At 47.8% G+C, this 21,819-nt stretch overlaps 1 protein-coding gene and 1 long non-coding RNA gene across 2 annotated transcripts in view; one reads left to right on the plus strand and one right to left on the minus strand.

Annotated features, from left to right (window-relative positions):
- Positions 1-4,455: 4,455 nt before the first annotated feature.
- LOC135980883 (uncharacterized) lies at positions 4,456-19,209 on the minus strand. Its single transcript, XR_010597803.1, has 2 exons — positions 19,101-19,209; positions 4,456-6,100 (listed from the first exon to the last, which is right to left on the minus strand). It is a non-coding gene; the product is annotated as an uncharacterized LOC135980883 (long non-coding RNA).
- A 273-nt stretch (positions 19,210-19,482) lies between these two features.
- Positions 19,483-21,819, plus strand: part of FOXO1 (forkhead box O1) — an 88,538-nt gene continuing 86,201 nt past the window's right edge. Inside the window, exon 1 of the mRNA XM_005305612.4 lies at positions 19,483-20,285. Within this exon, the coding sequence (XP_005305669.1) occupies positions 19,674-20,285 (612 nt within the window). The 5' untranslated portion in view covers positions 19,483-19,673. The remainder of the gene's footprint in view (positions 20,286-21,819) is intronic.

Below are 21,819 nucleotides of genomic sequence, written 5' to 3' on the forward strand. Positions count from 1 at the left end.
TTAGAAACAATTCTGCGTTTTCCGTGAAATAGCTGCAAAGCCAGCTTTTGTGATCCACAAAACCCAGGAAGCATATGGAAGTGATTATGTGATAAGCCCAAATGTACCATAGAACTTTGGAATCTCCTTCTGGATGAGGCCCTGATTCAGCAAGGCACATAAGCATGCACCTAACTTTAAGCAGGTAAGTAGTTAAGGGGGTTATTCATGGGTTTACTTAGGTACATACTTAGGTACCTAGCTGAATCGGGTTTGACAGCCTTGACACCCAGCTCACTGTGCCTCATGTTAGGTGCAGTTGGCAGAGCTAGCAGAAGTGAAGACCAGTGTTGTGTCTACTGTCCTACTCTGGGAAAACAGTGAGACTTGTTAACCAAGCCTTCTCTACCCTGAGAGAAAGGGGAAGGGAAAATCTGCTACTCTCCTTTTCCAGCCTTGGTGGAAAGAACCACAATTTACTTTCCACTTTTTCACAACCAAAATCAGAAGAGCAAAGAGGATGTGGGGAGAGAAGAAAGGAGAAGTTGAGGAGATAGGGTCCCCATGAATAATTATGTTGGGGTCTACTGAAACCATAAAAACAGCCCGAGTATTGGCTGCTTGCAGCATGGTACTCATGTTTGTAAGTAAGGATGGTATTTACTTGGTTATACTGTAAACATACTGGGCTAAACTGAATTAAATGGGTTTACCCAGGTGCAACTGAGAGAAATGTGGCCCGTTGGCTGTTATAAAAGGACATTATCAAATGTGATTTATAATATTATTATTACTTCCATCGTTCTTGATAGAGCCATATTCAATACACCATCCTCACTCATGACACAGGCAAAGCTCCCAGTGAGTAAAGAAGGTTAAATCCATCTTGGAAAATGGAGGGTTTTTTCCTTGCCAGTTTTGGCTTCTCTATTTAGCAAACTGCTATTCCCTCCCAACCCTGTTTTGAATGGAGCCAAAGGCAGCCATATTGGCTTCCACTTCATTACAAACACCAGAGGATAGGAGAGGGGTTAATGTATACCAAATAGAGAATGTCAAACTGGTAGGAGGAAAAAATTATATGCCCAAATCTGTGTCAATAGCTGCTAATACAAGCTATGATGCCAGCGGGCAGAACTTGGAACAGTGAATATTAGCTAGCTATCTGATGGAAACCACACCAACAAGGGGAGTTCACACACTGATTATTCATGGCTATTTATTTTTAGTGGCAAGTGTCTTCTGGGAGAAAAAAAGTCTCTTCTACCCAGAGCTGGTGTCAGATTCTGGGAGACATGGGTAATGGAGAAGACTACTTCCAGCCGAAGGTCTAAAATAATACATGATGACACATGGGTCATATTTACTGTGTACGAAAAAGGAGAATATACTGACAAGAGAACCAACCCTAGACTGATGAATTTGACTGACCTAGGGTGTGAGTGGGACAAAGGACTTGGTTGTTGAATTTGACTAGTCTGCATCAGTTTCATGTGCATGTATCCATTCTACAGTTACAATCTCTAAACAGAGAATCTTTGGGGTGAGGAAAGGGGACTTTAGGATATCTGTCAGAGAAGCACTGCCATGGGAAAGTGACATTCCTTCTGGGCAGTGGCTAATTGGCTCCAGCACTGTCATGTTAATTCCAGATGTGTCGGCAGCAACACTTTCAGGAATGACACTAAATAAGAGGGCAATAGCCATTAATACAAGGTACTTTGGGTAGGCGAAGTACCTGGCCTCTCTAGGGGGCTCTGATAGGGTTGCCAATTTTGGTTGGACATATTCCTGGAGGTTTCTTCACATGCCATAATCTTTAATTAAAGATTAATCTTTAATTCCTGGAGACCCCAGGCTAATCCTGGCGGACTGGGAACCCTAGGCTCTGAATACTGAAAAGTATGGAGCTCACTGCTTGGAACTGAACCTTTCTGCCTTGTCTCAGATGTTAGCATTACACTTGACAACACGTTTCAATGTTCCAAAACTACATTCACTGCAGGTAGCAAACAGCTTGTAGGGTCAAGTGGCCTATATTTTTAAATGTATGTAACCTGCACCCATGTGGTGTCATGCTCTGTCCCCCTCTAGTGGGGGCTGGAGCATCTAGAGATGCTGATGAGCCTTTGACAGCCTCAGCTAACAGGGAGGGATCTTTTGGCTCAGGTGGGAGAGGCTCATAGACTCAAAAATTTCAGCTTCAGTAGCTGCTGCTAACTGACCCAGGGCCAAGGAGTTATGCTTATAAATAACTGAGTACGATAAACAAAGACACGATGTGTATATCCCTACCTGCTCTTTGGGATCCTCTATGTTCCTCACAGAGGCCTGATAGAACTCATATCCCCCTGCTTTCATCACTGCTACCCCTGAGACTAGTGTCACAGCCACCTTTCTTCTAGATGAGGAAGATTAGAATGAACTCCTTTCAAAGTCAACCAGTGCTCCTCCCTAATTGCTGGGGGGGGGGGGGAAGAGGGGCAATGAATGACACAAGGCATACCTACCTTCTCTCTCAGTTGTCAGTGCAGAGCACCAACAATAGGCCACTAGGTTGGTCACGCTGATCACATCTCTATTAATTGTAAAACTCTATTAACCGCATGCTTTCCAAGGAATCACTAACTGGTAATGCTCTTTCATTTACCACTCAGCATCAGTCAGTGTCTGTAGTGAGAGAAAGGTGTGGTCTACTGGTGTGAGCACGAGTGGGAGCCAGAAACTCATGAGTTCTAACATTGACTTCTTCCATGGCTTTGGGAAGGTTGCAGCGGAGCTGCCTCAACTTCCCCACCTGTTAAAATGAGGATAAGAATGTTGACTTCTTCCTCACAGGTGTAATGTGAGGATTAATCAGACAGGCCTTGGAAGATGAAAAGCATTATATAGGTTCTAAGTACAAACTCCCACTTCTGTTTTGTCAGACATGCAGCATGTGATTCATGACGGTCTGCTCATGATGAGGCACTGGTTGGCTCCTACGAGCAACAATGACAGTTTTGCACATCGGAAAGCGCTAGGGTTGCTGGGTGTCCAGTTTTCGACCGGAACACCCGGTCGAAAAGGGACCCTGGCAGCTCCGGTCAGCACAGCTGATTGGGCCATTAAAAGTCCGGTTGGCGTGAGGCAGGCAGGCTTCCTACCTGGCTCTGCACGGCTCTCCAGAAGCGGCGACATGTCCCTTGGCTCCTAGGTAGAGGAATGGCCATGGGGGCTCCGTGTGCTGCCCCCACCCCGCCCTGAGCGACAGCTCCGCAGCTCCCATTGGCCAGGAACTGCGACCAATGGGAGCTCTGGGGGCAGTGCCTGCAGGGAGAGGCAGCATGCAGAGCTGTCTGGGCGCGCCTCTGCCTAGGAGCTGAGGGACATGTTGCCGCTTCCGGGGAGCCATCTGAGATTAGCGCTGCCTGGAGCCCGCACCCTGAAACTTCTCCTGCACCCAAACCCCCTGCCCCAGCTCTGAGCCCCCTCCCACATCCAAACTCCCTCCCAGAGCCTGCACCCCAAACCCACTCCCATGCCCCAACCCCCTGCCTCAAGCCCCCTCCGGCACCCAAACGCCCTCCCAGAGCCTGCACCCTGAACCCCCTCCTACACCCAACCCCCTGTCCCAGTTTGGTACCCCCTTCTGCACTCTGAACCCCTTGGCTCCAGCCTGGAGCCCCCTCATGCACTCCAAACCCCAACCCCACCCCAGAGCCCACATCCCCAGCTGGAGCCCTCACCCCCCCTGCACCCCAACTCCCTACCACAGCCTGGATCCTCCCGCACCCTGAACCCCTCATTTCTGGCCCCATCTCAGAGCCCGTACTGCCTCCCACACCCCAACCTTCTGCCTCAGCATGGAGCCCCCTCCCACACTCCGAACCCCTCAGCCTCACCCCCGAGCTCCCTCCTGAACCCGAAACACCTCATCTCTGGCCCAACTCCAGAGGCTGCACCCCCAGCCGACGACCTCACCCCCTCCTGCAGCCCAGCCCCAGCCCGGTGAAAATGAGCGAGTGAGTGAGGGTGGGGGAGAGTGAGCAACAGAGGGAGGGAGGATGGAGTGAACAGGGGCAGAGCAATTTGTGCAATTAGAGAGTTGGCAACCCTAGATAGCGCCTTTGCATTAGCTTCTACAACGATATGCTAAGTTATGAAAAACAAATTCCTGATTGCATTGCATTGCTTCTTACAGTGCAGAATGAGGGACAAGTGCCCAGATGTGGAGGTAAGGTCACAATAATTGTGCATGTGTGCACGGGCTGATATAGCAATGGGAAGATCTGGCTTTGCGAAAGCCAGAATAGTGGTTGGGGTTATGCTTCACTGACAGTATAGGGCCTGATTATCTCCTTCCTTACACCAGTTTTACACTGGTGTAATGCCTTTAATTTGATGGAGTTATTTCTGGTGTAAGCTGGGGTAACTGCAGGCAGAATCAAACTTAAAGGGTAGGCCTATATACAAAAAATAAATTCACACGATGGCTTTCTTCTGGACTTTTTTATTTCCAGGTACACCAAAAGTAAGACCAAAGGGGTATAGGTGCACTTCCCTTCACACCTTTCATTTTTCTCTAATTCACATTTTGAAGAGAGAGGGCCTGATTTGCTGTTGTCCTGCACCTTGGTAGTGATTTACACAGGAATAATGTGGGTAAAATGCTAGCTTTCTGTTTTCGTAGCATCTGATATCCATTCCGCACTGGGGATAATGATTACACAAGTTGTGGGTGCAACAAAAAAACCTAGCACATTAAGTCTTAACACACTTCTCACTTTGATACTCATAATTAGGCAGTATAGAGCAGTGACTAATTTAAATTGTTTCTGTGGCTCTCCTCAGAGAGGCTTTGTAGCATAGTGACTAGACTTATTGCTTATTTTAATTTGGCTGTGGAAAGACATGGCTCCCCTTTGTGGCATTTGACAGAATTCTTCAACCCCACAAATGCTAATGTGATTTTACTACGTACAAATCAAGAATAACAAATCGAGGGATAATCTCTGGTATCTGATACTTCAGGTGACACATATGAATTGGCTGGTTAGAGCAAACCGAAATCTATATGAAGAGACCTGAATCCTTTTTAACTGTGAAACTGAACTGTACATGTAAAATAAAATGGCACGGCCCCTGCTTTTAACAGGAATAGAAATAAAGCAATGAATCCAGACTCTCTAGGAGAAATTCTGCTCTGTGTTATGGCAGTGTAAATATGGAGTAACTCCACTGATGAAGTCAAGAGTAACCGAATTCTGAATTTACTAAAATTGTTCTGTAAAAGATATGAAAATAAAAGGCTCTCTTACTCTTTTTTCTAGTTATTAATTTACCTCAATTAGGCTATCAGAATAGTATTATCTAATACAAATTGCATACAAATTTAGGACAGAGTTAACTGAACTTAATTTGTACATAACTATGTACACTAATTGTTCAAAGTATCTTACAGTTTACTAGATAACATTTTTATCTGTTAACTTCCAAGCTGCTAGTACTAACACCAGCTACTCATGAAATGAGTCAGCTAACTTTCCTTTTAACCGTTTATTTCTGCTCCCCAAAGGTGTTATGAAAGTTATGTGATGACAAGCTGATTGAGGTTTATTCTTTTAAAGCTTGTGTAGCAATTTTATTGTCGCAGTAGGTGCTTAAAAAATGGGTCAGAGTTATTCAGCAATTGGGTTAAATAATACACAATGGTTACCACTCAAATTTGATGACCTGTTTCAAAAAAATGCTATAAAAATTATCTTTACAATATTTTGAAGCAGGCAGATTTTGCTTTTTGTTTAATTTGATTTTTAAAAAATCTCATTGATACCAGAATTATCCAGAAACAGTCAAGGCAGATGTATACTTAAACTAAGACAGACTATGAAAAAATATAGTAAATTATTAATTCTAATCAAAACAAATCTGAATCATTAAAGGGCTGACAACATTCCCTAAAGGAATTGCATTAAAAGGATGTTACAATTCTCATCTCGGTTCTACCAAAAAAGTAGAAATTTGGAGCTGTGAACCAAGTACAGATTTCTTCTCTCATGTCAGCACAACGGGTTTCTGCTCTGATAGTTAGCTCTCACTTCCTGGGTGAAACTGCCATAGATGTCAATGGGACTTTCACCTATGAAAAGAGAACACAATAGCAATAGACTTAAAAACTACTCTGTAGATCCCATGGCACTTTTCAAAAGAGAATGTTAACCCTAGTGTTTGGGTCAAATTCCAACTCAGATAAAACTACATCCTGGCTACCTAACTTACCTCTTACATTTTCAAATGTATGTGGTATTCTTCTTTACTTCCTGTACCTAACCGTTGGGTAGTATTATTGCTATGCACTGTTGAACAGTTACTGCATTTCATACACTATCCCCTCCCCACACCCTGTGAGGTATGAAAAGGAAATATAAAATATATAGAATCTTCTCTTCGTACCTCACAAGGATGGTTTTGCTTTGGTGTTTACAATGTGTTTGTAGACCCTTGGATGAAAAGTGCTGTTAAAGCGGAAAGCATTAAGCATTGTTATTTTTTCTAGTGCACGGTGATTTAATTATTCTTCTATCTGTAGTTTTGCATCAGATTCTTTATTTGTAAATATAAAAACAAAGCCATTCATTGTATCATTATCAGAGGCCATTTTGGCTAGAATGTTGGGACTTTTGCTTCACTGGTAAGTAAGGAACGAGAAACAAAATGAAACTTTCTAGGGAAGCATAATAACTACTGAAGGATGCCCCAGAACAGATAATTTATTAATCTGCTCAGGTGTGTGAGAGACGCTGTCACAGCTGACGGGAAGAATATGAATTTGATCCATTAGAATAGGGACCAAATGAATACCTAGGGCTGGCTACTCCACTGCAGGAGGGGGAATTGCATCTAGTTACACCAGCTGTGATTTTGGCCCATGAAATAGACACTGCGTTTATTGTATCAGTTGAAGTATATTGCTTTCGTGTTACATACCTGATTCAAAGGCCTTTAAAGTTGATGAAAAGATTCCCATTGACTGTAGTGGACTTTGGATCAGGTCCCAAGATCTCTTTTTATGAATTAGACCCCGACGGCATGATATTTTCTAATGTTTTTCTTTTTATTGTAAACGGCTTCTTTCAGGGCTGCTCATCTTAAATCTTTAATCCACAGTGTAATTGGGTTTACCACCCACTGGGATCCTTCGTTTGGCACCAGCATCATCATCAGATATACCAAGTTCTTATAGGCTATAGGCTAAATTGTCCCCTCCCTCAGAGAAATCAGTAGGAGGGCGGGGAAAGTGGTCAGGAAACTCTGAGAAATTAAACTGGTGCAGTTTCAGGGCAATTATCTCCTGAGGTGGGAAGAGTCTTGGGTATTATGGATTGGAGAAGAAAGGACACACAGGATGAGTCATCTGTGCAGTTTTGCTGGCTCCACCCACCCTCTTTAGCATGGCTCCTCCTGAAAAAGCCCTGCAATTAGCTGGGTCTCCTTTGCAGCAGCTCAACTCAAAGCACCATCAATTCCCAATTGGATTTCCACATAGAAATCCATGGAGCCAGTAGAAGACAATACTGGCAACAGTAGGTCGTCCACTGCCCTATCCAATCTTGCCCCGACTCCAGAATCCTGCAGTACACTGCCTCCACATTCAGAGGCGGATTAAGATTTATTGGGGCCCTGGGCACAAAGACCATTTGGTGCCAGAACTGGGAGGGCCAAGCCTGCCCACTTTTTAGCATGGGCATAGTAGCCTCAGTCAGGCACAGAGCGGCAGCAGCATGGGTGTAGCTGGGGGGAGACTGCAAGCCTCAGGCCAGGGGCAACAGGACGAGCATTGCTGCATGTGGGTGCTGCCTTGGCAGGGGCAGCCTGGCAGTGGGAACCAGGCTCAGGCACAGAGCAAGCCCAGGTGGAGTTGGGCGGCAGCCGAGGCCCGGCCAGTAGCAGTTGGAGCTGCACTAGAGGAGCCCTCCCTGCCCAGCTCCTCACTGCCTGTGACCTTCCCAGGGCTCCCCGCCACCTCCCAGGCCAGGGCAGGACTACCTCTCCCTGCAAAGCATGTCTGCAGGTCCTGGGAAGGGGGCATGAGGCCGGACCAGAGCCCCTGCCCCTGGGTTCCACCGGCAGCAGCGTGCCCCAGGGGGTGGGGACATGGCCGGGGGCTGCTCTCAGACCCCCTGGCCCCCGCCTAGGGCAGGTGGAGGGTCTAGGGCTCCCCACAGTGGCCCGAGCTTCCTGGGTGGCTCTTACCATGGCCTGGCTCCAGCTTCTGTCCTGGTCAGGGGATGGGGCTCTAGGGGAAGAGGTGGGGCCACAGTTCCAATGCCAGTGGCCCCTCCACTTCTACCCTGGTTCTGGCGCTCGTGCGGGGGCCCCAAACTTGCTAGGGATCCTGAGCACGGGCCCCATGGGCGTATATGTTAATTTGTCACTGTCCACATTGCTCCAGCATAGGAGTTTCCCCAAGGTCCATAGGCAGTGGGTATAAGAGGCCAGGGAAGCTAAGCCTCCCCAAACAGCTGGCCCACCACCTTTGGAGCATGCCACTGCCGAAAGGATGGGTGCCCCAGCCATGGCCCTGCCCCAAGGCCTCGCTTCCGTTCCTCCTCTTCCCCCTGAGGCTCCACCTCTTCTCATCCCCACTCTGCCCACATGGGGGCCTTGTGGAAGAAGGTGAAGTGGGGCACGCGAGTGCTGAGCGGCCGGCTGGCTGGAGGGGGGGTTGGGTGGGGGGAGCCGGGCAAGGGGGCAAAAAGATGCAAGTGGTGGGCAGGGGGCCTCAGGGAGCATGGGCGGGGATTTGGGGGGAGGAGGCTGAGCAGGGGTGGGCCTCGGGGTGGGGCTGCACTCCAGGCGTGTGCAGCTTCCCCAAATGGAGGATTCATATGCCGCCCATGCCAAGGTCCCAGATAAGATGGAAAAGCTGCCATGGGTCTGGAATGTGGATGGGTTGACAAATGGGAGGTTTCAGATTCTGGCATAGTTGCAGCCATCTTTTTTCCATCCATTTTCTGTCTCACTTTTCTGTCTGCTCTTTTTTCCCTCCTTCTTGGCATCTTTTCCTTTCTGTGAATTCTTTTAATCCTTTGCCACCTCTTTATCTTTTTGCTCGCTTTTTCCCTTCCTACCCCTCTTCCTGTTTCCCCTTCTCTGCTAGCTCTGATTCTTCCTATTCTGCCACTCCACAGAAAGCTACAGATGAAGGGAGTCCATTAGTGCAACCCACAGCTGAACTGAGGGCTGTTGGAGAACAGAAGAGAAACTTGAGTAGGCTGGCTGCTGCCTGAGCCTTCAGTCTTGAATACGTACACCGCTTTTGCAGACAGCTACATTAGTGGCCACCATGGGGGCAGAGAGGGAAGGTGGGTGGCTTTTCAAGGAGCCACCAGCTGCATTATCTCAGATCCAGCAGCACTTTTGCAGTGTGCTTGGTTGAATGGATCTGAATGGTTCTGCAACTTTCTCCAACAACACTGATCCCTTCCTTTGTCCCAGGTCTCCCCAAGCCAGTTTGGTGATTCCCACCTCCCTCCCCCCGGCTGGGAAACACCACCACACTTTTGCTTTTACTTCATCCTATGAGAGACCCAAAACTTTATGTCAATATTTTCTTTATATTTCTTTAATTTTCCTTTAATATAATTTTAAAAGATAAATTCCAATAATAATCTCCTGATAAATTTAAAACATTTACTCTTTTTTCATGGGTTTAGGGCCTGTCTACATGGAGATTTAGTGCGTGGCAAGCTGGGATATAAATCTACAGCACACTAGCTTGCCATGCACTAACTGGCTACATGGATGTAATGTCTAGGTCTCCCTTGTGCAGGGCCGGCCTTAGCAAGAGCGGGGCCCGATTCCTGGGGGCGGGGCTTGCCACTGGCAAGCCCCGCCCCCAGGAATCGGGCCCCGCTCGGGCTGGGGTCGAGGGGTTTGGGTCCGGGTCGGAGCCGCCGGGGCCAGGCCGGAGTCGCTTGGCCCGGGCCTGAGCCAGAGCCGCCGGGGCCAGAGGGGCTCGGGCCGGTGCCGCTCGGGCCAGCGCCCCAGGGCCCGAGCCGGGCCGGGGGTGCTCGGCCGGCACCGCTCAGCTGGGGCCGGGGCCAGCGCCCCGGGGCCTGAGCCAGAGCCGCCGGGGCCGGGGCCTGAGGTGTTCGGGCCGGGACCGGGCCGGCGCCCCGGGGCCCGAGCCGGGGCCAGGGGTGCTCGGCCGGGGCCGGAGCCGTGGGGCCGTGCTGTGGGTGCTCGGCCGGAACTGGGGCCGCTGCCCCGCGGCCCGTGCAGGGCTGGAGCCAGAGCCACCGGGGCCGCTCGGCCAGGGCCGGACTGGGCCGCGCCGCGCCTCCCAGGAGCCCTCCTCGCGCCCCCCCCCCGCCCCAGCTTACCTGTTGCTGCCGCTGCCTGCCCCTTTTCAGACTTCCCGCAAACATCTGATTCGCGGGAAGCAGGGGAGGGGGAGGAACAGGGGGCGGAGCATTCAGGGGAGGGGAGGACGGGGAAGTGAGCTGGGGGCGGAGTGGACAGCTGTGGGGCCCTCTTAGGCGCGGGGCCCAATTCAGCCGAATCGGCCTACTGCCGGCCCTGCCCTTGTGAATCTAACCGCACAGGAGGGGTGCCGAGATGGGGGGTGGGGAGGGGAAGGGGAAGCAGAACCATGGCCCTCCCACTTTTTGAAAGTGGACGGGCCTGTCCTGTCCACATTTTGACCGAGCCCAACTCCCTGCCCCTCCTCTTCCCCCTGAGGCCCTGCCCCTCGACCAGGCCAGAAGTTGGAGCCTGGCCCAGGTAAGAGCGGCCCAGGGAGCTGTGGGGAGACACAGACCCTCCACCTGGCCGGGGCCAGGGGGGGCCCCAGAGCAGTCCCAGCCCATGAACTCACCCCCAGCCCCTCGCCAGGGCAGATGGAGGGTCCGTGGCTCCCCACAGCTGTCCAGGTGGCTCTTCAGCCCCCGGGCCAGGCTGGAAGCCGGAGCCAGGTCGAAATAAGAGCCGTGTGGGCAGCTGTGGGGGGCTGCAGATACTCCACCTGCCCTGGGTGGGGAGCCCGGGGGCAGGGACATGGGTTGGGGGCTGCTCTTGAGCCCCCCCACCCTGGGGAGATGGAGGGGCCTGGGCTCCCCAGCCAGGATCCAGCTTGTAGCTTGGCAGGGGGCAGGGCCTCAGAGGGAAGGGGGGATAGGGGCAGGGCCAGAAAGGAGGTAGGGCCTTGTGGCCCCCGCACTTTTAGGCAAAATCTGTTGCCCCTGCTTCACAGACTCCTTCAAATGGGGCATCATAAACAGATACTACTGTGCATGTCAGTGGGTTCTGTTTAATATTAATTTCATTATTTCAAAATTATATGAAGAAAAATCCCCAGAGGTAATTCATATGAATGAAAACTAAGACCTTGCTCCAGAAAGCAATTAAGCCTAAGGGCCAAATTCGGTGGGACTATTAGCAGAGTGAGTACTGCTAAAACTAAGGCTGGTCCACACTAAAAGTTAGGTTGACCTAGCTACATCACTGAGGGCTATAAATATCCACATCTTTGAGTGACGTAATTAAGGCAACCTAACCCTGGTCAATTTTTAAAAAGAGAACTTGTATTACATCACAGGTCTCTATGTTAACTTTGGGTACAAAATTATTCTTCTTGAAACAGACATGTAGAAAACATTTTTTTTCAATGAAGTAAAGAGAAAAAGTAAAAACTAATTATCGAGCACTGCATTGGATTAAATCATGAAGCCTCCTCAGGATAAAAGGAACAAGAACCGCTGGATTATAGTGTAACTGTCAAATGTCCTGTTTTTAGTTTATTGCTTAAACATACAATTATTTAATATACAAATGCTATCATGTGATGCAAGTCAATTTTTCCTCCAGCAATATATCAGGAAAAAAACAAATGATGAATTCACTTAAAATGTTGAATGTAATATGTGAGAGAATATTATAATGGCTCATATATACGACAAAACAGAAACATGATACTCTGGAAAATACACACACTATTCATAGTATGTTTACTCCTGGGCAGATTGGCCTTTGCATATGGGTGGACCGTATGATTCTGTCAAAACTGAAACCTGATAAACTCTTACCTCCTGCAATGATTGCACATGACACATTAAAAAGGGATATAACTATGCAGGCATTACTTTTGTTGTTTATTTTATTGGTCCATAGTAAACAACATATGTAATTGCTATGTATTTTTAGCATTTTTTCATATATTTTTAAAATGTTTGATATTGAGTTCAGATTGCAATGGTTTATAGTAGAGCTGAGAGAATAACTGATGGCAATTTATTTGGTTGATTTAGCTTCTTTTTCTGCTCATGACATGCATATGAGCAGATTGTGATTTCCTCAAATGTATTCATCATATGAGTTCATTCAATGAATATTCTTTTAGTTTTTTTACTAAAAAAATTGTTTATGTATAGTGGAAATTTGAGTTGTGTTAGTCACAATAGGTCATGTTATTATTTCTCATCCTTGACTGGTATGAATACCTGTATGTGTGAACTTAACATTTGGTTCCTGTGGGTATTCAAAGGTGCAACTTTGAAATTTTCTTCCCGTAAAATTTTTTTGCCTGTAAAATTTATTTGTTTGAATTGTTTGCAGAAACGGAATACAAATAAGTTATGAACATTGCTAAGGTGAATTAATCAACAAATATTTGCCAAACTTTTTTTTTTTTTTTTTTGCATTATTTCCCTAGCTCTAGGTTATAGTGATACCTGTCTCCAAACATTTCAAGCATGCTCTGCAGCTAGTACTAATTTAGTATCCAGGGTGGTGCCACTGTCTTTAACAGATTCATTCTGGATTTACACCAGTGTAATGGAGAGCAGAATTTTTTGTCCTTCATGTCTGTTTAAGTTCTATGCTTTTTGGTGCAGTGACTGTTGTTTCCTATGTTTTTGTACAGTGTCTAATGCAGTGACCTGATCTCCGCTGGGACTTCTAGGTGCTGCTGTAAATAATAAATACATTTTTTAAAATTAAACCAAATATTAGTCTTAATGGGCCAAACTCTGCTTGTTTTACTTCCACAATACTCCCACTTAAGTCAAACTTCAGTGTTCTGACCACTTCAACACTGATGGCTCAGAGACCGTAGGTGCTGGAACTAAGGGTGCGGGGGGGAGGGGAGGTGCTGTAGCACCCCCGGCTTGAAGTAGTTTCCATTATATATAGGGTTACAGTTTGCTTCAATGGCTCTCAGCACCCCCATTATGAAAACTGTTCCAGCACCTCTGGCTCAGACCGACACCGTAGCATAGCTTACACCTAGCCACCTCACAATCTTGGGGATAGGAGAAGGGAATAATGTATCACACATTTCCTAAGTGACATAAAATGCTTTTTTTGATGTTCTGCTCATGTATTGTACATAAAGGGCTGATTTCAGCCCTGGATTACACTGGCTCCTGCTAGTATAACTAAAAGCCAGGGCCCCTGCCTGTGAAAAGGTATTCTGAATGGGAGTTGTACTGACAGAGGACATCTGCAAACCTTGCACTGTTAAGAGGTCTTCAGTCAGCCAGGGGAGAAGCCAAAGTGGATGGCACTGGCTGGGGCATTTAAACAGCTAGGTAAGCATTGAATCAGCATCTCTGCTGCCCAGGCTCCCATAGATCCTTGATCACAAACTGAAGCTACTCTCCTCTGACAGAAACTTGAGGCGGGAGGAGGGACAGAGGGGGGGGGAGGAGTGCAAAATGCACCAGGCCCTCCTCCAGAAATGAATCCCTTCTGTAGCACCGCAGCACTTATGATACCTGGCATTGTCTCTATTTTCTGTCTTTTATTAAAATAACTCTTTTTAAAATACATATACAAAAAAGGAGATATGCACTATATACAGTGCTTTCCATTGACTATAATCCTCACTTATCTGATGAAAACTTCAGAAACTAAATTATATGTACAGTATTAAAAAGAATGCCACTTCGATCCTTAATTTTGGTTGCCTCAAACAGGTGTTACTGCATAATTCAGTGTTCAGCATGTGAATAGAAGACTATGCTTTATGCCACTGTGAGCCCCCAAAATGACAATACAAAACAAATCTTCAGCCATTTATTCTGGGAAAAATATGAGATGATGCTGTGGATGATAAAGGAGAATAGCTGGGAATGGAATGTGTAGGACTAGAAAATGAATTGTGGTGCACCCATCACCATTTAGGGCATTGTGGGAGATGGGATGAACCTGGTACTGTAATGTCTCGTGCTGTGCAGTCTCTGTGTTAAACTGTATTGGGACAAAGAACAAGGCTGCACCTTTAGTAGAACCAAAAGAGGCTGTTTAGATGGTGGGAGAGTTTCCCTGAAAGTATTCAGTAATTTTGTAAAACTGGGGTTAGAGGCTAACATTATTTATTGTTTTGTGTCACAATGGTATTTGAATTCTTAAATTGGTGGATGTGAAGGGGCCATACCCTCCAATTTTTTTTAGGCTGTGATTTGGAAAGCACTCATATTCAGGAAAGCACTTGTGCACCTGCTTAAATGCTTTTCTAAACTGGGGACTCTCATAAGTAATTCTTATTTAGACAGCCCACACTGTTGAAGCCAGTAAGATTACTTGCATAAATAAGTATCAGAGGGGTAGCTGTGTTAGTCTGGATCTATAAAAAGCACAGGACTCTCTGTTGCTTTTTGCATAAATAAGGATTACTCATTTGAGGAAAGTGTACAGGATTGGCCCACAGGTCTTTATTCTCTTAATAAAGATCTGTGGGGATGGAGTGGAATTTACAGTATGTAATATGTCCAACACCCATTGGTTTTAATGATGCAGTATTCGGTCTTATGTGTTCCTTGTGTCTATTACTTGAATTGTCAATAAAATGCAGCATTTTGGAAATTTGGAATTTTTGTTTCTTGGTATCTGCCTTGGCCATACTTCAACAATCCCATTAACAACAGGCAGCACAAACTATTTTATATTTATGTTCACTGATAAGATCTGACCAAGAAGTGAGTGGGGCAATAACAAGTGGCACAAATCTGACAGAAGAGGAGGTAAACAATATCAACAATGTAACTGCTTTCCTGATAGGAAAATGCAATGTTAATCCTGTAAAATGGTCAAGGTAGAAAGATCAACACAGAAGTAAGCTTGGGAGAATTCAATTTTTTTATAATTTTGATGGATAATTTTTTATTTTAAAGCTTTTTTTATTTATATTTTCATAGTTGCATAGACTTTTGACTACCTGCTAAACATGTCAAGTCCAGATGCTGTTTCTTAAACACACCGCCGTAGTTTTCCTCTCTTTTCATTATGTCATCTTTGCTTCTTTAAATCTGGGTGCTCTCTCTTACTACAGGAAACCACTGTAATGTTGTGTAACACTGCTAAATAACTCTTCTCCAAACTGAAATGTGGCATGGAAGGTTTTAGGCTGAGTTGGGACTATTTTTCTTTTTATAGAATTTAAAAAAATATTTTAAAATGTACTGGTTTTATGTAAATATAATTCAGAAATTACAACTTAAAAACAAATAAACCCTGAAATTTGACAGGCAGCCAGCCTGTAATAAGGTTTAATCACCTTTGTCATTCTGGAAAATAAACATGACACATACGGTTACAAATTGGATTGGATTTCTCACTTCTCACCATATATTTTGAAAAGAGTTTTTAAACTACAAACGTTTATATGTGAATGTATGGTATATTGTACAAATTATAAATGGTAGGCCTAAATTTAGTCTTATACTGGTTTTACCCTCCTGTTATCATAGAATATCAGGATCTATACCCTCAGCAGGTCATCTAGTCCAACCCCCTGCTCAAAGCAGGACCAATCCCCAGACACCTAAATGGCCCCTCAAGAATTAAACTCATAACCCTGGGTATAACAGGCCAATACTCAAACCATTGAACTATCCCACTGTAGTTGTGAGATAGATACACCCCATCATGGAGTGTTCAGTCATGTGTGACAAATAATGAGTTCCAGCTCAAATGGCTAGAGTAGATATTACTATCCTAGTCTACAAAGCAGGGCAGTGCTGCCTAGTAGCCAGAGTCCTTGGGGCTGCCCTTGCTCTCAGGGGAGCGTGGCCTAAGAGCCAAAATCCTTGAGCAGTGCCCATGCCCTGCGGAATGTGTGGGGCATGGTAGGGGGACCTGGGCCCACCCTTCTCCAATGGCCCCTGCCCAGGGCCTGTGAAACCAGTGATCCATGATTTGGTTCAGTTTCCTATTTTAACAGTCACTTTCCCTGGGTTCCTGCTTTGTCAGTTCTCCTGGGAATGTCAGCCTTCTGGCTCACGCTTGTCCTCCAGGGTCAGCAGGGGTTCTGCTGTCGATCCCACTGGCTCAGCCTCCACGGTCTGTAACTCCAGCCACTCCCTGGCAGGAGCTAGCAACAGGTATCCACTCTTCTCCTCAGCCAGCACAAACTGAGCTGGGCCACACCCTTTTATAGCCTGTCTCCAGGTTGAATATGCCTAGCAGGGCAAGGGGGCATGGCCTCTTCAGGCCACAGCGTGCAGTTGACCCCAGCTGGATCAGTGCCAGGTAGATACACCCCATCACACCCAGCTTAACTCTACTGACTTCATTATTGTTTTTCCTGATCAAAATCTATTTTTATAGGAGCAATGAGCTACATTTAAAAAAAAAAACATTGCCCACCTTGATTTAAAGATAAGGGCAACAGATCTACTGGCTGGAAGGTGAAAGCAATCCTGCCTCAGTGGGCTCCTTGAGATTCAACACTGAGTGGTGGGGTTAGTAATGTTTTAAGTGTCTAGCTTTGTACTGTATTACATCTAATCATTTATTTAGAAAAAACACAGTTGGAAAGAAACAAGAAGCCACAATGCTCAACTACCTATTTTAGGTACTTATATACCTCCCTTACTATAGTATTCAGTGTCTGAGGGATGGGTGAAGGGCAGCAATGCTGGCAAGGTAATTTTTTAGTAGCTGTGATCCAAGAATGTAGGATTTGAAACCTATTTTTTGCCAGCAAAACCAAGGAATTACAATGTAAGGACCACTAAGCTCACACTCTTTCAATATATAAACATCAAATTATAAGAATTAAGGATGAACTGTCAGCTGCTACTGGTGAAAGTTGTGATTTATTATTCCATGTCAAAAGTACATTCTTAAATGTACTGCTGCTAGTAAGGACAAACGGGATCTTCTAAAATTTGGAGTTGCCAATTTGTAGGCAGTGTTGAAATGCAGTCATGCATCATCCTTTGTGATCTTTTCTCTATAAGAAAACATCTTTAATTTTAAATAGAACTTAAACTTCTACATTCCCTGGAACATACTGGCTTTTGTATGTACATCCTGGAACCGATGTCTTATTGGGAGGAGAAAGTAAAGCCCTACTAAGTTATGTGGCCATGGCTGAGAAAAGCAATATTAAACGTGTTAATTGTTAATTTAAAAATGTAATTATCTCAAAGTCATATACTGGAACACAATATAAAATATATATTCTGCAAAAAAAGAGGCAACTTAAGTCAATGTTCACATCTCCTGGCAAAGTACACTGGCCAAAAGGGAAGATGGTGAAGTTACACCAGCAATCACTTTGATCCTCACTTCTCCCAGGCTGCTTTTACTACTGAGCAACAACTGGTTGTCAGGAAGAACAGAACATCTGCCTGTGTTGGAAGAATTGTCTTTTAATTTATCCCATAGATGTTGTGTGCAGGAGGAAAAGGCATTAAATCATGCTTTTGTATGTTCTAAATGAAGGGCTGGCTCAGACTGACAAGACTGCAAAGAGTCTCTTAAGCTTATGTTGACTGTTATGTGTATGTCAGGTGGGTGGGTGGAGTAGTTCAATGGCCTTGTTGCTGCTTACAGCTGTCAATCAGCAACAGCAAGTAGTCTGGATCTCCATGTGGTCAGGGAGAAATCCAAAGCCAGGATAGACGGTGGTAGCAACAGAAGCCGTCTGTGTCCATCAGATCAGACATTGCATAGTCCAACACTGCTGGCAGGAATTCTCTCTCTGAGGGGGGTTGGATGCCGGCTCTTATCAACCCTAAAACCAACTGTCCATTAAGGAGCTCTCAGCTCAGGGAAAGCTTTCCCTTTCAAAATAAAGCCAGACAACAAAGTCCCTCACATGTTAAGAGAAAGTAGGAGCTACCCTAGCAGACTAATGATTTGATAGAAAATAATTGCCACGGATAGAGAGAGGATGTGCATGCTTATGTTTGCATGTCTTTTCCTATCTACCTTAGGTACTTGTATAGTTCCCATTACCATGAATACCTCACAATCCTTAAAGAGACAAGGTGGGTATTTTTTATTAGACCAACTTCTGTGGATAATTGTTTTGTGTTTCCTACATGATTTCTAGGTAAGTTTCCTGGTTGTTTTCTTCCAATGGGCAGGTGCATGTGATGATTTCTTGTCTGAGATGACTCATTTGGAGTACATGAGGTGTAGTAGTAAATGATTCTTCAGTTTTTCACAAAGCTTGTCTCTCTAATATCCTGGGACCAACACAGCTCCCCCACCACGGCATATCACAGTCCTTAATATATTACTGTAATCCTCATAACACACCTCCGAGGCAGGGAAGCACTGCTAGGTCCATTTTACACAGAAGCAGGGGTGCTGGAACCATTTGTTCACTGGGGGTGCTAACAGCTACTGAACCAAACTGTAAACCCTGTATATGATGGAAACTCCTTCAAGCCAGGGGGTGCAGCATATATAGGGGGAGCCCAGATAAGTGATTTGCAGCAGCTCTAGGTTTGTGATAGAGCAGGGAATCAAATCCAGGTCTGGCGAGCCCCGGTCAAACTCCCTAACCTAGACCATCCTTCCTGTCATTTAGTTTTATTACCTGAGTGATAGGGGAAACACCCAGAGAACCGATTGCACGCAATAAATTGAATACCTTGCAGTGATAATTGCCACTTAATGACTACAGGGCAGCAGTCCAAGGGAAGCCCGCCTAGGAATCAGTGCAATGTGCATACAGAGCTCAAAACAAACTCTTGCAGCCAGGCGAGTCCCGCTGCTGCAAAACCCTGGAGCAAACTCCAAAGCTGCTTCTCTGCTCATTTTGTAGTAAACAAACCCTGCTGCCTGCTCCGGCTACAGGCACCGCACCACCGAGCCAGGCTCAGGCAAACACTCTGACTTACCAGCAGCCACACACACGAAACCCTCATGGAAAATTGGCCTCTGCATAATGCGACAGGCAAATCGTTTCCTAAGCGGCGTGGGGCACCCATTGGCTCGGGCGGGCCCGTCAATCACATGGCGAAGGAGGGGGGAGGAGGCGGGCCCCGCCGCGGCTGCGGGGCGGGCGGGAGTTCCAGTAAGTCCCTGCCGGGCCGCCGCTGAGTCGCTGCTGCCACGGCCGCGTCCCGTACACTCAACAGGCAGCTGCGCGACCGGGGGAGTGAGTCAGGCTGCAGCTGGCGGCCGCGCTGAGCCCTGCGGACCCCACGGCCGCGCTGGCGGGTGCCCCAGCCGGACAGCACCGACCCTCCCCGGGAGCCTTGATGAAGTGGCGGAGCTAAGTGTCCTTCTCCCTCCCCCTTCTCCGGGCTCCTGCCCGGGGCTCCCGCTCCCCCTCTCTGCTCGCCCCGGGAGCGCTGCGCTCCCTCCAGCCCCGTTCCGCTCCTTCCTGCGGGCTCTCTGCCCGCAGCCTCCCCGGCTGCCCAGCGGGCTCCCCTGCCTCCCCCGGAGCCCGTCCCCTCCCCACCACCACCATGGCTGAAGCGCCCCAGCTCGTGGACATCGACCCCGATTTCGAGCCGCTGCCCCGGCCCCGCTCCTGCACCTGGCCCCTGCCCAGACCGGAGTTCAACCCGTCCAGCTCGGCCACCTCCAGCCCGGCGCCGTCCTGCGGGGGGCAGCCCGACGGGGCCGCCTCTGCCTCGGCGGTCAGCGTCGATTTCATCGGCAACCTGAGCCTGCTGGAGGAGAGCGAAGACTTCGAGCCGCCGCCGCTGCCCCCGGCCACCGCGGGTGCAGCAGAAGGGGCCGCTCCCGGTGGCGGCTGCCTGTGCGGGGACTTCCAGTGCCAGGAGGCCGGCTGCCTCCACCAGCAGCAACAGCAGCCCGGACCGCCGCTCCAGCAGCAGCAGCACCCCCCGCCGGTGTCTGCCCTGTCCGCGGGTCCCATCCCCGGCCAGCCCCGCAAGAGCAGCTCGGCCCGCCGCAACGCCTGGGGCAACCTGTCCTACGCCGACCTGATCACCAAGGCCATCGAGAGCGCCCCGGAGAAGCGGCTCACCCTGTCTCAGATCTACGAGTGGATGGTCAAGAGCGTCCCCTACTTCAAGGATAAGGGCGACAGCAACAGCTCGGCCGGCTGGAAGGTGAGGCGGCGGGGCGTGGGGAGAGCTGGCCGGCCCGGGACCCTGGGAGGAGCGGGGACACTTGCCTCTTCCCACCTCGCTTTTTTCAGGGGAGGCAGGAAGCTCCTTCCCGGGCGGTGCAGCGCACACCCGGCCCCTCGCTAGCGGGGTGCGTGCCTGAGTTTAGGGTGCACCGGGGATTGCGGAGCATTGCAACCCCCTAGTGATCGGGGAGCTGGAGGGGAAGCAGGGTGGTTGCAGAGCGCTGCGAATTCTGCTCCCTCGCCCCCGTAAGTGAAGTGCACGAAGTTAGAGGGCAGCGTAGTGATTTGCAGGCTGCCCTCGTTGGCTGTTCATTGGCGCTGGGGTGGCCGGAGCTTAGGCAGGTTGGCTCGGTTTGCAATGTGGTTGAATACTTTAAAAAAGTGTTTCTTTTCCCCCTCCTCCCCGAGAGTTGGTAAGAGACAGGAGGACGTGGCTTAAAGGGGAGATGCAGGGGTTACGTTGTCACAGGTTGCATGTGTCTGCGGCTGTCCCCGGGGGCGAGGGGGTGCCTGCCACTTTCCCCGTTGCCTAAAAGGGCAGCCGAAGTTGCTTGTGCCGGGTTTGTAACTTAGCAGCCAGCCGGCTGCGGAGACTCGCTGTGTCATTTCCCTTTGCAGAGTTGGGACAAACTTAAAGTGACAGAGATTCAAGGGCTAGCGGAGAGCTAGAGAAGCGCAGTGTTAGGGTGCCACGTGCTGGGGGCGACAGGGCAGCAGACACTAGCTCATTTTGCCTGTACTGTGCCCGGTGTGGAGCTAAAGTTCAAGCCTGTCCATGTGTGCAATGCATTTAAAGGGCCGGTGCCTCGTGCTTCAGATCCAGTCCTAAAACACATGGCAGCGCCCTTCACCCACTGTGTGAGACCTTCCCCTGCAAGTAAGTAGGGGAGTACAGAGCCCTTTCCGACACAGACTTCAATTGCAGTTGATCTTATTGAGGGAATTTGCCATTTTTTAAAGGTAGCTTAGCTACAGCTAGTAGCGCTAGTGCTATTTCAGATCTAAGATATAAAATCACCTTTTCATCCTATTGTTCATTATGTGCTCAGGCATTTGATATATGCTTCACAGAAGCAAATAGACAAGTCCTTGCCCCAAGGAATTTACAGTCTAAATTCAGACATGACCCAATAAATAGGGGAGGGGGGGTCATAAACTAAAACGGGGAAGGGACATAGGCGGGACAAGGGTTATAGTAACACTGAATGTTTTCCCAGTGAGCTGTGCGTTCATTGTAATGGCTTTGTTAAATTTAGTTTACAGGTTTTTTTAATTAGCGGGATACTGTTTCCCTCCGAATGAAGTCTGCCTGTCTAGAAGTAGCAGACTGCTAGATGACCTGTTGATCATAGAATTTGCTACTCTGCCTTGTACAGGCTGGAATGGGGTAGCAAGCACACACTGGCTGTGCATCAAGTCCTGATTCCAGCTTCAGGGTGGGAGTGATGATAATAACAAACAGCCAAGAGTTCTGGTCTTTCAGACTTCTAAAGCTGTTCAACAGTGGACAT

The sequence above is a fragment of the Chrysemys picta genome, chromosome 1 (assembly GCF_011386835.1).
Source record: "Chrysemys picta bellii isolate R12L10 chromosome 1, ASM1138683v2, whole genome shotgun sequence".
In the NCBI taxonomy this organism is placed as follows: Eukaryota; Metazoa; Chordata; order Testudines; family Emydidae; genus Chrysemys; species Chrysemys picta.